This window comes from Anoplopoma fimbria, chromosome 9 (assembly GCF_027596085.1).
Source record: "Anoplopoma fimbria isolate UVic2021 breed Golden Eagle Sablefish chromosome 9, Afim_UVic_2022, whole genome shotgun sequence".
Lineage (NCBI taxonomy): Eukaryota > Metazoa > Chordata > Actinopteri > Perciformes > Anoplopomatidae > Anoplopoma > Anoplopoma fimbria.
The window spans coordinates 30,162,728-30,174,503 of NC_072457.1; the positions used below are offsets into that span (position 1 = coordinate 30,162,728).

Consider the following 11,776-nt stretch of genomic DNA (forward strand, 5'->3'; position numbering starts at 1 on the left):
TTTTTGTCCATCAATCGACTTTGATGCTAAACCGGAGATAGGCATGTCAATGACCTGTACATCAATGTGTCAGAATAATTCATGTTTTCTGTTTAAACATGCAACGGCTCATGTTTCAGGGTTTCATATCATATCATATCATATCATAACGGAACAGGATAGTTGGGGTTTGAGTAAGAAGGCAGCACAGGATAGTTGTGGGGCATGTCAGACCACATCACAGAATAGATGTTAGAAGGACCAGTGAGAGATTGAAGGAGTTCCCGGATAAAGGAGAAGAGAGTAATCTTTTTTTAATTTTTTTAACTTGGAATAAGAATACGGTCCAGTTAGACCAGTCATGTTCTACCAGAAATTCAGAAAAGCAGTCCTTCTTGACCAGGTCATGTTACACCAGGAAATTAGAAAATTGGGTCACTCTAGACCAGGGGTGGCTAACCCGCGGCTCGTGAGCCGCATGCAGCTCTTTGCCCGGTCTCATGCGGCTCTTCAATTCATATCGAATTTTCTGTGTCCGTGCGGGAGAGTGTGTGACAGCATACAGTCTATGGTGACAGCCATAGAAGCAGTGAACCAATCACGTTGGGGTGCGAATGTGTGCCTGTGTTTTATGTGGCTCTTTGCAGTAACACAGTAAAAATGTTGGCTCTTAGTCTCTGACTGGTTGGCCACCCCTGCTCTAGACCAAGTCACTTCCGACCAGGAAATGAGAAATTGGGTCCTCGGAACCAGGTCTTAATCCGACCGGGAAATGAGATTCTGGGTCTTCGGGACCAGATCACTTCTGACCAGGAAATGAGAATTGGTCACATTAGACCTGGGGAATGAAAAAAAGTGAGAGAGGGGGAGGGGCGGTAACTTTAGACCAGGGAATTGAGTAAGGTCACTTTAGACCAGGGAAATGAGAAAAGGTTATACCGGGAGATTCCATTATTTACTTTTTTTTTCCCACCCAGATAAGGTCCACCAGATCATGTCATAATATGCACTACACAGAATATTTTTTACCCCGGAAATGAAATATATTTTATTGAATTGAATTGAATGCTTGTTCAATGAAAAATGTAAAACTGTCCATAGAATATAATTGACTGTACATGTTGTTCTTTGACCACGATATATGTGATAAAAATGGGTGATTAATCTTCCTTCATGCTCAGATTATCTGCACCAACCAAGGTTTTAACAGCAAAACTGACACATTACAAAAACTATATATAGAATTATAAAAATATTTCCTGATACAACTAAATGGGCAGGTTTTTTTTGTGGCTTTTTGGACAACAAAAGCATACATTCATAATCTCTTTCCTTATCAGTGATCACCTTCATTTAAGATGGATATCTGAGCACTATATAACCATCACCAGAATCAAGTTTATTTAAAGTAATTTAGAGTGGTAAACGGTTTATCCAACACCTGATGCCGAGTAAAGTCAACCTAACTTAAGCCCTTCAAAACTTTGTTACAAAGGAAGATACCAGCAGGCAAAACAACAGTGGCAGCGACATATTTAAGGAAGGCGGGCCTGCAGAGCGTACAATGGAGTGATAGCACTTGCCCACATTTCCAACTGCATCTACCGCTACAAACTCAACAATCTGCGAGCAGCAGGAGGCTGTGTAGTTGGCCTGAATGATTGGAGCACTCAGAGAGGTGGTTGTGAGGTTTCCACTGCCCTTGCGCATGGAAACAGTCTCTATTCCGGTACCATTTCCGTCTGTAAGGGTGGCCGCAAGCTTCCACTGGAAAGGTTTACACTGAGCCACGTCTTGAGGGCAATCATCAGCCAGCACATTCACCACTTCACACACGGGCTGAACAAAATCTGTAATCTGGACAGAGAACGAGAAAAGGAAGGTATTATTTAATCATGAATCACAGCAAACGTAAATTCAGATCTGTTGGATAAGTGTATACTTTTTGAAGAAGTGCATCTGTAAAAGCTTAATTTGTGGCCATGTTCAAAAGCTTTTTAATAGAGTGCTGCAGGGAGGACATCATTTTGTAGTCCAACCCGGAAATTTGGTCCCCTCATCAAAAACCAATGGAATTTTTCCATTAGATTTTGGATTATTAAAGAAAACAAACTCTGTGGCAAACACATGTTTATGATACTTACAAACCCATTGACTTTAAGACAAGGGAACAGGAAGTGCAATATGCTGACTCATTTCCATGTTTTAGGACTCATTCCTGCAGCACTCTATTTATGAGTTTATTTCACTCTTTCCATCTGTGTAATCCAGGAGGTGTGTGGTTACCTTGGTCACAACAGAGAATCTCAAAACTACGTAATTGGAGTCAACCCCATTGGGCGACTTGGCCTCCAGAGTCACAGTGACGTCAGTGCCTGATGGTGTTTCGGCAGGTGGCATGATGGTCATAGTAGAATTAGCATATTGTCCAGTTGTCAAGGTGAGGCTGTCAAGAGAAGAAAGAAAAAAACTCTTTGTGATTACATGAGCTATTACTATGAATAATCCAGGCATTTGATTTTGGTTAAATATTAAAAGTCTATATCCAGGCAAGAGGAAGTTCAAACTCAGCTTACATTCTTACCTCCACACGGCTGACCAGTAACACTGTGAATTGGGTGTAAATGTTTGATCATTGATTTCTGAAAGTTACCGAAATTGTTGGACACAGCGCCCCCTAATGTGAGCAGTTGAAACAGAGCAGAATTTCTGCCTTAAACCAGACAGTGACCTTTACTTCAACTGATGGGTGGGGTTGCACAAAGTTGCTACCCCACCCATATGTAACTTTGCCCTAAGCATCAGGTAGCAGAAATGAGTACTCTAGATTTACAGATGTGTCAGTATTATAAGAATATTCAACAGAAGAATTGTTTTTTAGCTGCTTCTCCTAACCTGTCTGAATAGGACATGGGAAAGCTCCTGTCGTTACTGGCGCTGATGGAGTATTGACCACCAGGGCCCTGGGTCATAACACTGAAGGTGAGATTGAAGGCTTTTCCTGGCTCCACACTGCGGTCTACCACAGCCTAAAGGGAATTGGAATTTAAATAATAAAAACAAACAGTGGAAGAAGAGTGATATTGTTCTTACATACTACAAAAGTATTTATATTCTTTCATCTTACTTTAAATAAAAACAAAAACTGCTTGTGTGTGTACAAAGGACGTGAACAGGAAGTGCAGAGACCAACCTGGATGTTCACTTTGGAGACGGACATCTGGGTGGTAGACTGTCTCTGAAATTCACTGCCTGACACTTTGTCAGTTCCTTTAAGGATAACCACAAACTCCCCATCAGGGACGTCATCAACAGTCACCAGGATGTCTCCGTTGCCCATGTCAGATGTTGTGCTATTTCTAACAGTCTCAGGACCAGACACAGTTACCAGGGCAACAAAGCCTATGGTCATCGAGGACGGACCTTTCCTACCCATTACTGAGAGCATCAGAGTGGCCGGCTGGCCTGGGTTTCCAGACAAGAGAAGTAAAAAAATAAGAAGAGAAAGATTAATTTTCATGAAAAAAAGTGACAATTGATGCTTTGGGGAATGGGTGGTGGAACGATGCTTGATTTGCCCAACATGATCATAATCTTAACTGTTTGATTGGCCCTTGCCATAGGAAAGAAAAATGCTCAGTAAGGTCCTGCATGATTATTGATTGTTTTGGTCACTTGCAGTGGAGACAGGCTGTAATCAGACATGTTATCAGCTTATAAAGTTGTTATGGAATGGTGACTATACTCAAACCACCAAACCGGGACCCTTAAATGTACCAAATGTTCATGCGCACATGTATGCGCTCATGCACGTCTGTGTTTGGCCGATTTTTTTATCTCGACATTGCCACAGCTTTTGTTCATTTTGTGGTAAAAAAATGTACGCTACTCTTGCAGTGTGTGCAGAATGCAGCATTTTTGTGGCCCGGTACTTGACAATCAGTCCGTTGTAGCTCAAACTGGGACAATCCCGCACAAACCGTGAAATCTGGTCATAGTATGTTATAGCAAACTTGAAAGCAAACAGTTGCTAATATACACACCCAGTAGTCAGAGAGCAACATTAGCATTTCTTCAGAGTCGTGTTTCTGTAAACCTGGCAAATATGAGTCGATTTTCAACTCTGTTTTAATTATGTTTTAAGAAAGGGTGCTAAAACTCTAAAAGACCAAAGACAGTCGGGTGATTATTGGCTCTTAATATTCATTCTTTTACAAACAACTAGTCATTTGATCCTTTTGTCAATATGAAAATATTGTTTGTCACTTGTGCTATTATTACACAGAGACCACACATTGTGGCACCTGCCCAAGACAACACATGCACAGCACTGATGAAACATCAACACGTGACACATGCTTAATGATCGGGAAACAATCCAATCTAATATACAGATATTTAATAACAGAAAAAGTAAATAAATAAATCCCTTCTAGCCAATATAATAGTGGTCCTATAGAGACTCTTTATTACACCATCACGTTTATGATTGATAATTACACTTTTTACCTGTACAATATACAGTTAATGAGATGATACTGTTGTGAAACGGTTTCATTGCTTTATTGAATGTATTGTACCTGCTTGTGGACGCCCACTAAGTACTGCGTAACCTGGGTGAGGTCCCCCGAAGCTTTCCACAAAGCCATAGATGAAGTTAATGGTACTCTGGCCTGGAAACACAAGCACAGATTTACAGTAAATACAGATAACAATTTTAAAAAAACCAGTATTATGTTTGACCAACACCTGTGTATTAATTTGTGTTCAACTATTTTGACATTAGGAGCTGAATTAGTTGATGTGGTTTTTGTGGACCAAAATTTTTGTACTGAAGGAACAGTTAGTCATTTTTGGAAATACTTGTTTTGCTTTCTTGTCAAATGTTTGATGAGAAAATGTTGAACTATTTCTTTAATCTACAAATTAAGTGTATACGAAAGAAGACACAGTTTCAACATCACATCTGTACAGGAAGGGCATGTGTAGTGAACACAGTATCTGACCCGTGACTTTAAGCATGTATGGTCGGTTGGAAATGATGTTAATCTGCCAGGATCCTGCCTGGTTGTCAGCGTTGAGACGAATTCTCCGCAAGTTGCCCACTGTGTGTATGGTCCCCAGCTTACCGCTGGCCTCATTGTGGTTCTGGCTCACACCTGGAAATTGATGGCAGGCATTCATCATTAATAAATATGTATCACAATCATATTCTCAGCAGGGGAAAAAAAGGAAACCTAACGAGTGTCAAGTATTGACATTGTCTTAAACCAGTGCAAACAGTGCATTGGGATCGTTACCTGCAGGGTTGGTCAAAGTGAAAGTAATGGATTGTCCTGTGATGTAGATGGTGATATTTTTCAGAGATTCATCCAACATGAAGGGAAATGTCTCCTGCTTCCCAGGGCTCCTTGCTCGCTGAAGAACTGTCACCTGAGAGAGATGGGGGAAAAAAGAGCCTGATGATTTTACAATTTTTGTAACAACCACTGAAGGCTACATTATTCAGATAGTACAGAATATACTATTAGAACTGCACAGTTTTACCAGAGCTGAAGTGGAGGTGTCAAGGATGACGTCTGTGGCCTGAGGCAACTGCCTCTTAGACACCTGGATGGCCTGGCCTCCAGAGGCCAAAGCAAGGTCCTTGTAGTCTTCAAAGGAACTAGCACTGGGGGAACGACGGCGCCTCCCAGTGGGCCCTGTCATAAAGAATGACACCTGTGGAAATCATGAAATGTGGAAATGATACCCCAAGCCTTTCAAATTAAATTCACTTAGGTAAACTGAATGAACACAGGGCATCTTTGGGTGTCAGTCAGTATTTACCGTTGACTTGGAGCTCCTGATGAGAGCAACAATAGTGTCCTTTAGGGCAATGTCTTTGGCTATAGCATCAGTGAAAACATAGATTTGGGAGGAGTCAGGAGCACCGGCGAGAGCCAACTGGAGGAATAAAACAATGAACCTCGTAAGTTCTTTCTTCATCACCATATTCTTAAGTGGTCCATTACAATTTTGTGAACTAGTAAAGATTGTTGTTTTAGTACCTGAAGTCCTGACAGGCACATCTCTGGGGTATCACCACCTCCGCTCGCTGTGAGTTTGTTGAGTTCTATTTTCATCTCATCAGGGTCTGTTTTCCTGATCAAAGGTCCAAAATCTACTTATAAAGCACAGAAAAGGGGCTAAGTGCCAAGACAAACCAGTGGCTCAAAGTATTTTGGAATAAATGTATCTTTTTTAGTGACATCTTTTTTAAATCACTAATGGTTTTGTAAACATGAGTTCATACCAGGGTCATTGAAGGGGACCAGAATGTACTCGGATGGCTCGTCCTGTGTTCCTTTTTTGCTGTCAATTATTTCGTAAACGACATTCCTGGCCACATCGATATCAGCCGACATACTGCCAGTAGTGTCGATTACAAAGCACACAACGGATGCGCGGGCAATCCCCATCATTCTGTGACAAAGAGAAAGAGGATTGAGAGTTAAAGGGTCGGTAAACTTAACCTCCCTTCAGTCTGGACAGTGAAATCATTAAGTAAGACTTTGAGATTCTAGATCAATTCGAGAGATATTTTTCACATCTGAACGTCATACCTCAGAAAGTCATTGTCCCCAATAGCTAATCGGATGTCCTCCAGCAGCTGTAGGCTGGCGGCTGTGGCTGCATTCACTGCAGCGTTGTGGAGGGCCACGTTGTCTGAGCGGCGCTCATCTTTGCTGATGCCTCCGCGAGGTTCTGCTGTGCTAGTCAGGTCAGCTGCACCTCCATGGCTACATTTACCTGGCAAAGGGCAAAACGGACAGGCGGTTGAACTGGTATTCAGTTTTAATTGCTTTTCATAGTGGACTTGTGTATGTTATGTACTCAAGTGTGCTTTTCTGGGTAGGCTGAATTACCTGGCAGAATTTAATTGTTTGTTTTGTACTCCGATTTGTAAATAATATTTTTTTAAGTATTTCATCTGGATTTTAATACATCATTAAAACCCAATAAATTGTCAGATGAGACTGGAAACAATGGGAAACAGCTAACCTCACATTGTCCAAAGTTAACCCAATATCACCTATGAAGCTTACTATTTGTAATTTTATAGCTCATTTGTTGAATTCGCATACAAACAAAGTATGACAATTATGTTTCATGGCTAGTTTTGCACCTAACTACTTCTTCAGCCGCATCAGTGACTTTCTGTAGTCTATGCTGGTTGGCTGTAAAGCTCATGATGACAAGACTCCAGTAAGTGACTGCTACGACCTGAAAGCTAGGAGAGTGGTATCAATCTTCACATCTCATTATTTAACTATTACTTTAAGATACTCGACTGATCCTCTTCCTGTTTGTAGTTAATTAATGACTTTTTTCAAAATGTGGCTGCATACATAAATCATCATTCTAGCAAAATCAAATATTGTTTCAATAGATTCTGCCAGCTGTTCCTCCTTGGCCAGAAATTAATATTGGCCTCCTTGAACTGGTAAGAGATGAATGTGTGGGACATAGTTAGATCTTTAATTCATACAGCAGAATGGAATAAAGGGAGTAAAGGAATATATATTTTTTTAAATAAACCCTTTTTTGGGAATGCCGGACCTGGTGGACAAAATAGGAAAGAGGAAATGATCATAACAAGACTAAGCAATAGTCCTACATGGTTTAACAGTTCCCCCTGTGTTATTAGAAAACATAATAATGAAAAATGTGAATTGTGTGAGGAAGAAGAAACTGTGGACCATGTTTTGCCATTTTGTCAGAAGTACAATTAAGAAAGAGAAGTTTTGAAAAAGGGTGTGGAGAGGAATCAGAAATCTACCAAAGTATAATTCTAGTGACAAATGTTGGAAACTTCTTATAGAGTATTAAGGGTCAACAAGACTAATGACTAGAATTTCAGGGATTTTTTTATTTATTTATTCATTTTTATTATTATTATTGTTAATATAATTTCCAATTTGTTTCCTCTTGTTCTTTAAATTATATTGTTTTCTTTGTTTTGTTGTCAGATTAGAGAGAGGATAGATCCTCAGTCCACACTCCACATAACTGGTTTGTGGTAATGCAGATGAAGAAGACTCTTTATAAATTTGTGTCAATTCTTAGTCCTCTGTGCAAAGAATTCCAGTGATTTCCTTGTGCTCATGTGCCTGTTTTTTGTGATGTCTGCCTGTTTTTTCCTGACCTCGTCAATACAATGTATACAGCCTATATATAATATAATATACAATATAACTGAAAAGGCATAGGCAGAAGCATTAAGCTTATATTGTAATGGGTGTGTTAAGGACCCAAAAGCAGTACGACAGACACACGGAGTAGTAGGAAGAAGCTTTATTCCAGGCAGTACACACAACAGGAAACCAGGCTTGGATCTATTCATGTGGAGAAACCCAACCAGTGGAACGCCAAGCCGTCAGGGGAGCGGGCAGACAGAAACCAGAAGAAGCGGAGGCTTAACTCTTGGTCAGGGACAGAAGGCTATAGCAATTTACCGGAGCAGAGGCAAGGCAAGAATCTCGTGGTCGGGGACGGAAGGCTGAGTCGTTTACCGGGGCAGGGGCAAGGCGGCGAAGTCCAAACAGGCAGGGTCGGCAACTGGAAATCAGCCGGAGGGAAAACGCTGGAAAGTCTGGCATGAATGCGGAGAACGATCTGGCAACAACTGAGTGAGTGACGGGTTTAAATACTAAGGTGAGTAGGTGCAGCAGAGTGGGCAGGTGAGAGTGATTGAGCTGATGAGGTGGGTGTGGCTGACAGGTGCACTGAATGAACTGATTAGGTGAGTGAGAGATAGAGTGGCAGGGGAGAAGGGGCAGAGCTGTGACAGGCTGGTGAGGTGGGTGCTAGGTGAACTGAGGGAGAGTGAGGCAGAGTGACAGAAGGGAAACAGAGCAGCGCTGTGACATATATATGCCTATCCTACATTCCTACTCACAATTATAATGGTCTCATTTAAATATTTGCATATTTTGACTAGCCGTGGAAGTTTATTTTCTCCTTAAAATGGAAAACAAAGGTTTCTGTGGTAACAATATTTGAATATGTCTTGGAGACATGTTTTTCACTGATACCTTTGGGCTTGGCAGCTGAGAAGATTCCCATGTAGCCTGATGTAAGTTTCTTCTCTTTCAGGATGTTGGGCAGGATGGAATTGGGACACGTTCCACTGGCACAGTCGCTGCAGGTGGAAGTTTGGATATCTACACAAGGAAAAGGTACACAATTAGTAATCTTTGGGATGACCTCTGCTCTATGTTATATGTAAGAACAGTGATAAGTATGCCATGTCAGAGCTGTTTGTTTATCTTAAAATAATGCAGCCATTCAGAATGACGTACTCTCTGTGACCATAGCATGGAAAGACAAAACATCACACTCTGCTCTTTGGCTGTAGATATGCTCTCAGTTAGAGTTTTATCTTCAGAATATGGATATAGTCTATTACATAACATGTTACCCAACCCACATAAATATGTGCATAGTTATGTGTATGACACACACACACACCTGCCAGGTTTTCCAGGGGAAGGTCTGGGCGTATCAGGTTGATGTATGGCTCAGTGTATCCCAGTTCCACCCAGTTACTGTGGCTGTAGAAGTCCTGACAGTAAATGGAAAGACAAATATTAACACTTTTATACATACACACAGACATAGTTATGATTTCTCTTTTCAGTCTCCTTCCTAGCTCATTCTGCCTTCTCTAACCTTGTCATTCTTTCATCCAGTATATATGTCTGTCTTTTACTCCATTTCCTCCTCACCTTGCCCTTTAACCTTTCTATACCTAGCACTTTATTTTCCACCCCTCTTACCTGCAGTGTATGAAGGACCCTGCCCAGTGTTTCCCTGGCAGCCTGGAAGTTCTCCTTGCGAATGTTAGCCTTAATGGTCACCGTACCCTCCATGATTAGGCCACGCCCCTCCAGAAAGGCCTCTGAGTTGAAGTGGTGTGGAGCACTAGAAGAGTTTTTCAGATGTAATTACTGTAAGAGAAAATCATTTTTAAAGCTTTTCAGTGCACAATGTTCCATCTTTCTCCAACCTGTTGACAAAGTTGCGGTCTACTAGTCCGTTCTGGGTGTAGATCTCTTGAAGAGCAGAGATAAACATGGCACCAGACACTTGTCCTGGTGCTGTGGGCTCTAGACATGCCTGAACCAGCTCTTCAGGAGATGAACCCTGCAGCCAGAGGTCAAAGGCTAGAGGTTACAGTATAGATCTCGAGAATGCTGCCTTTTTTGTCACAAATGATACAAATGAGTGTTTAAAAATAAGTCTTAGGGCTCTATGTTCTTGCAGCGCCAAAATAGCACAAGAGCAATGTCATTGAGAAAGACTGTTGAACAGGGAGTTGATAGGATTTGACAGCATCCAGTGGTGAGTTAACAGATTGCAACCAACTGAAACTTCTCCCATGTGCCAATAAAAGCAGAGGAAGACTAAAGAGGCCGACACAAAATAGTGAATGGCCTTATCTAGAGCCTGTGTTTGGTTTGTCTGTTCTGGGTTACTGTGTGAATCATGGCCGTGAAACATAGCAGTCTCTGCAAAGAGGACCTGCTCTGATCAGATTTATAGATATAAATGGCTCATTCTAAGGTACAAAAAACACAATTATTGTAATCAGGTGATTATAAATTGATGGGGGAACTTATTCATTTATAGTAATTCCATTTCGACCGATAGATCCCAATAATTCTTACACTCTAATCCTTTAAAAATAATATCATACACCTTAGGAGTTCCACAGGAACGTCAATGTTGATGTTGTGTTTAAGAACACATGAATGGGAAACCATGAACCATGAATGCGCATCACACTTTCTGCCAATCTATCGAACACAAACAAAAAGGCCAGCCTCATGGTTGTACTATGAAAAAAGTCAGTAAAACTCACCTGCTGGGGATTATGAATGTCTGTACCAAAATGCATGGAATGTCATCTGATAGTTGTTGAAATATAACAGCACCAAAGTGGTGGATCAACAATCAGGCAAACCAACATTGCCATCCCTAGAGCCGTACCACTAGCATGGCAAAAAAATCTACATATGACTGCTCTTCGACTTAAAATAACTCCTATTAGCAACTCTCCTCACTCCCTGCTTGAGTGTCGTTTACATGCAAAAGGCAGACTGATGTTTTCCCCTTTAAAAATATTATGGAGCACAGTAGAGTGAAAATGTGTTTAAACATACAAATGTGTTGAAATAAGTTGAACATGATTTTGCATGTATTTGTGTTGACCATGTTGGTGTCATCTTGCACATTTGTAATTTTCAATCCTACCGTGGGTTTGAACTCATGACCAGCTTCATCAGCCACCGCCCGACATGTCTCTTTCACTTTTTGCAATAGAGCCGTTCCTGTAATGCTGACATGGGTGGACGCCCCACCCCCGATGGGCACAAAGGCCACTATGGGCCCTGATAGGACCAAAGTCAGCAGGGTAATGCCCAGCACTGAAGTCATGATCAATCTACAGAATGGGAGAAAATTATTAGATATCAGTTATCAGGCTGGTTAAATGATATGTGACGAAAAAGGAGTTAATTCAAGTGATCTGACTTTGGATGCTTATATTGACAAATGTTTCTGACAGATATATTAGAAGACACATTAAAATGGGATAATTGTCTCTGTATGGCAAAAAGAAAGGAAAATGCTCTGGAACAGAGTCATTTATTCAATTTTTATTCATACTCCAATATGAAACTTTACTATGTAAATGTGATGGTGAGAGAAAACGCATAACAAGCAACATCTGCTGATTTTTAGGAGCTTTGTC

At 41.0% G+C, this 11,776-nt stretch overlaps 1 protein-coding gene across 1 annotated transcript; it reads right to left on the minus strand.

The window, feature by feature from the left end:
- Positions 1 to 1,429: 1,429 nt before the first annotated feature.
- LOC129096403 (von Willebrand factor A domain-containing protein 7-like) lies at positions 1,430 to 11,460 on the minus strand. The gene is made up of 17 exons (XM_054605178.1): positions 11,278 to 11,460; positions 10,031 to 10,167; positions 9,801 to 9,945; positions 9,493 to 9,586; positions 9,057 to 9,185; positions 6,585 to 6,771; positions 6,275 to 6,444; positions 6,030 to 6,142; positions 5,809 to 5,925; positions 5,527 to 5,700; positions 5,280 to 5,412; positions 4,986 to 5,138; positions 4,560 to 4,652; positions 3,173 to 3,444; positions 2,875 to 3,008; positions 2,266 to 2,425; positions 1,430 to 1,836 (listed from the first exon to the last, which is right to left on the minus strand). Exons 1-17 carry the CDS (start codon positions 11,458 to 11,460, stop codon positions 1,456 to 1,458), a joined length of 2,775 nt encoding a protein of 924 aa, XP_054461153.1. The 3' UTR covers positions 1,430 to 1,455.
- Between the last annotated feature and the right edge of the window lie 316 nt (positions 11,461 to 11,776).

Excerpts from the sequence above, each read along its gene's own strand:
- LOC129096403 (XM_054605178.1), bottom strand. The coding sequence starts at position 11,460 with ATGACTTCAGTGCTGGGCATTACCCTGCTGACTTTGGTCCTATCAGGG. Across the intron at positions 9,186-9,492 it reads TCCCCTGGAAAACCTGGCAG|ATATCCAAACTTCCACCTGC; the intron begins GTGTGTGTGTGT and ends TTCCTTGTGTAG. Across the intron at positions 3,445-4,559 it reads TAGTGGGCGTCCACAAGCAG|GCCAGCCGGCCACTCTGATG; the intron begins GTACAATACATT and ends CTGGAAACCCAG.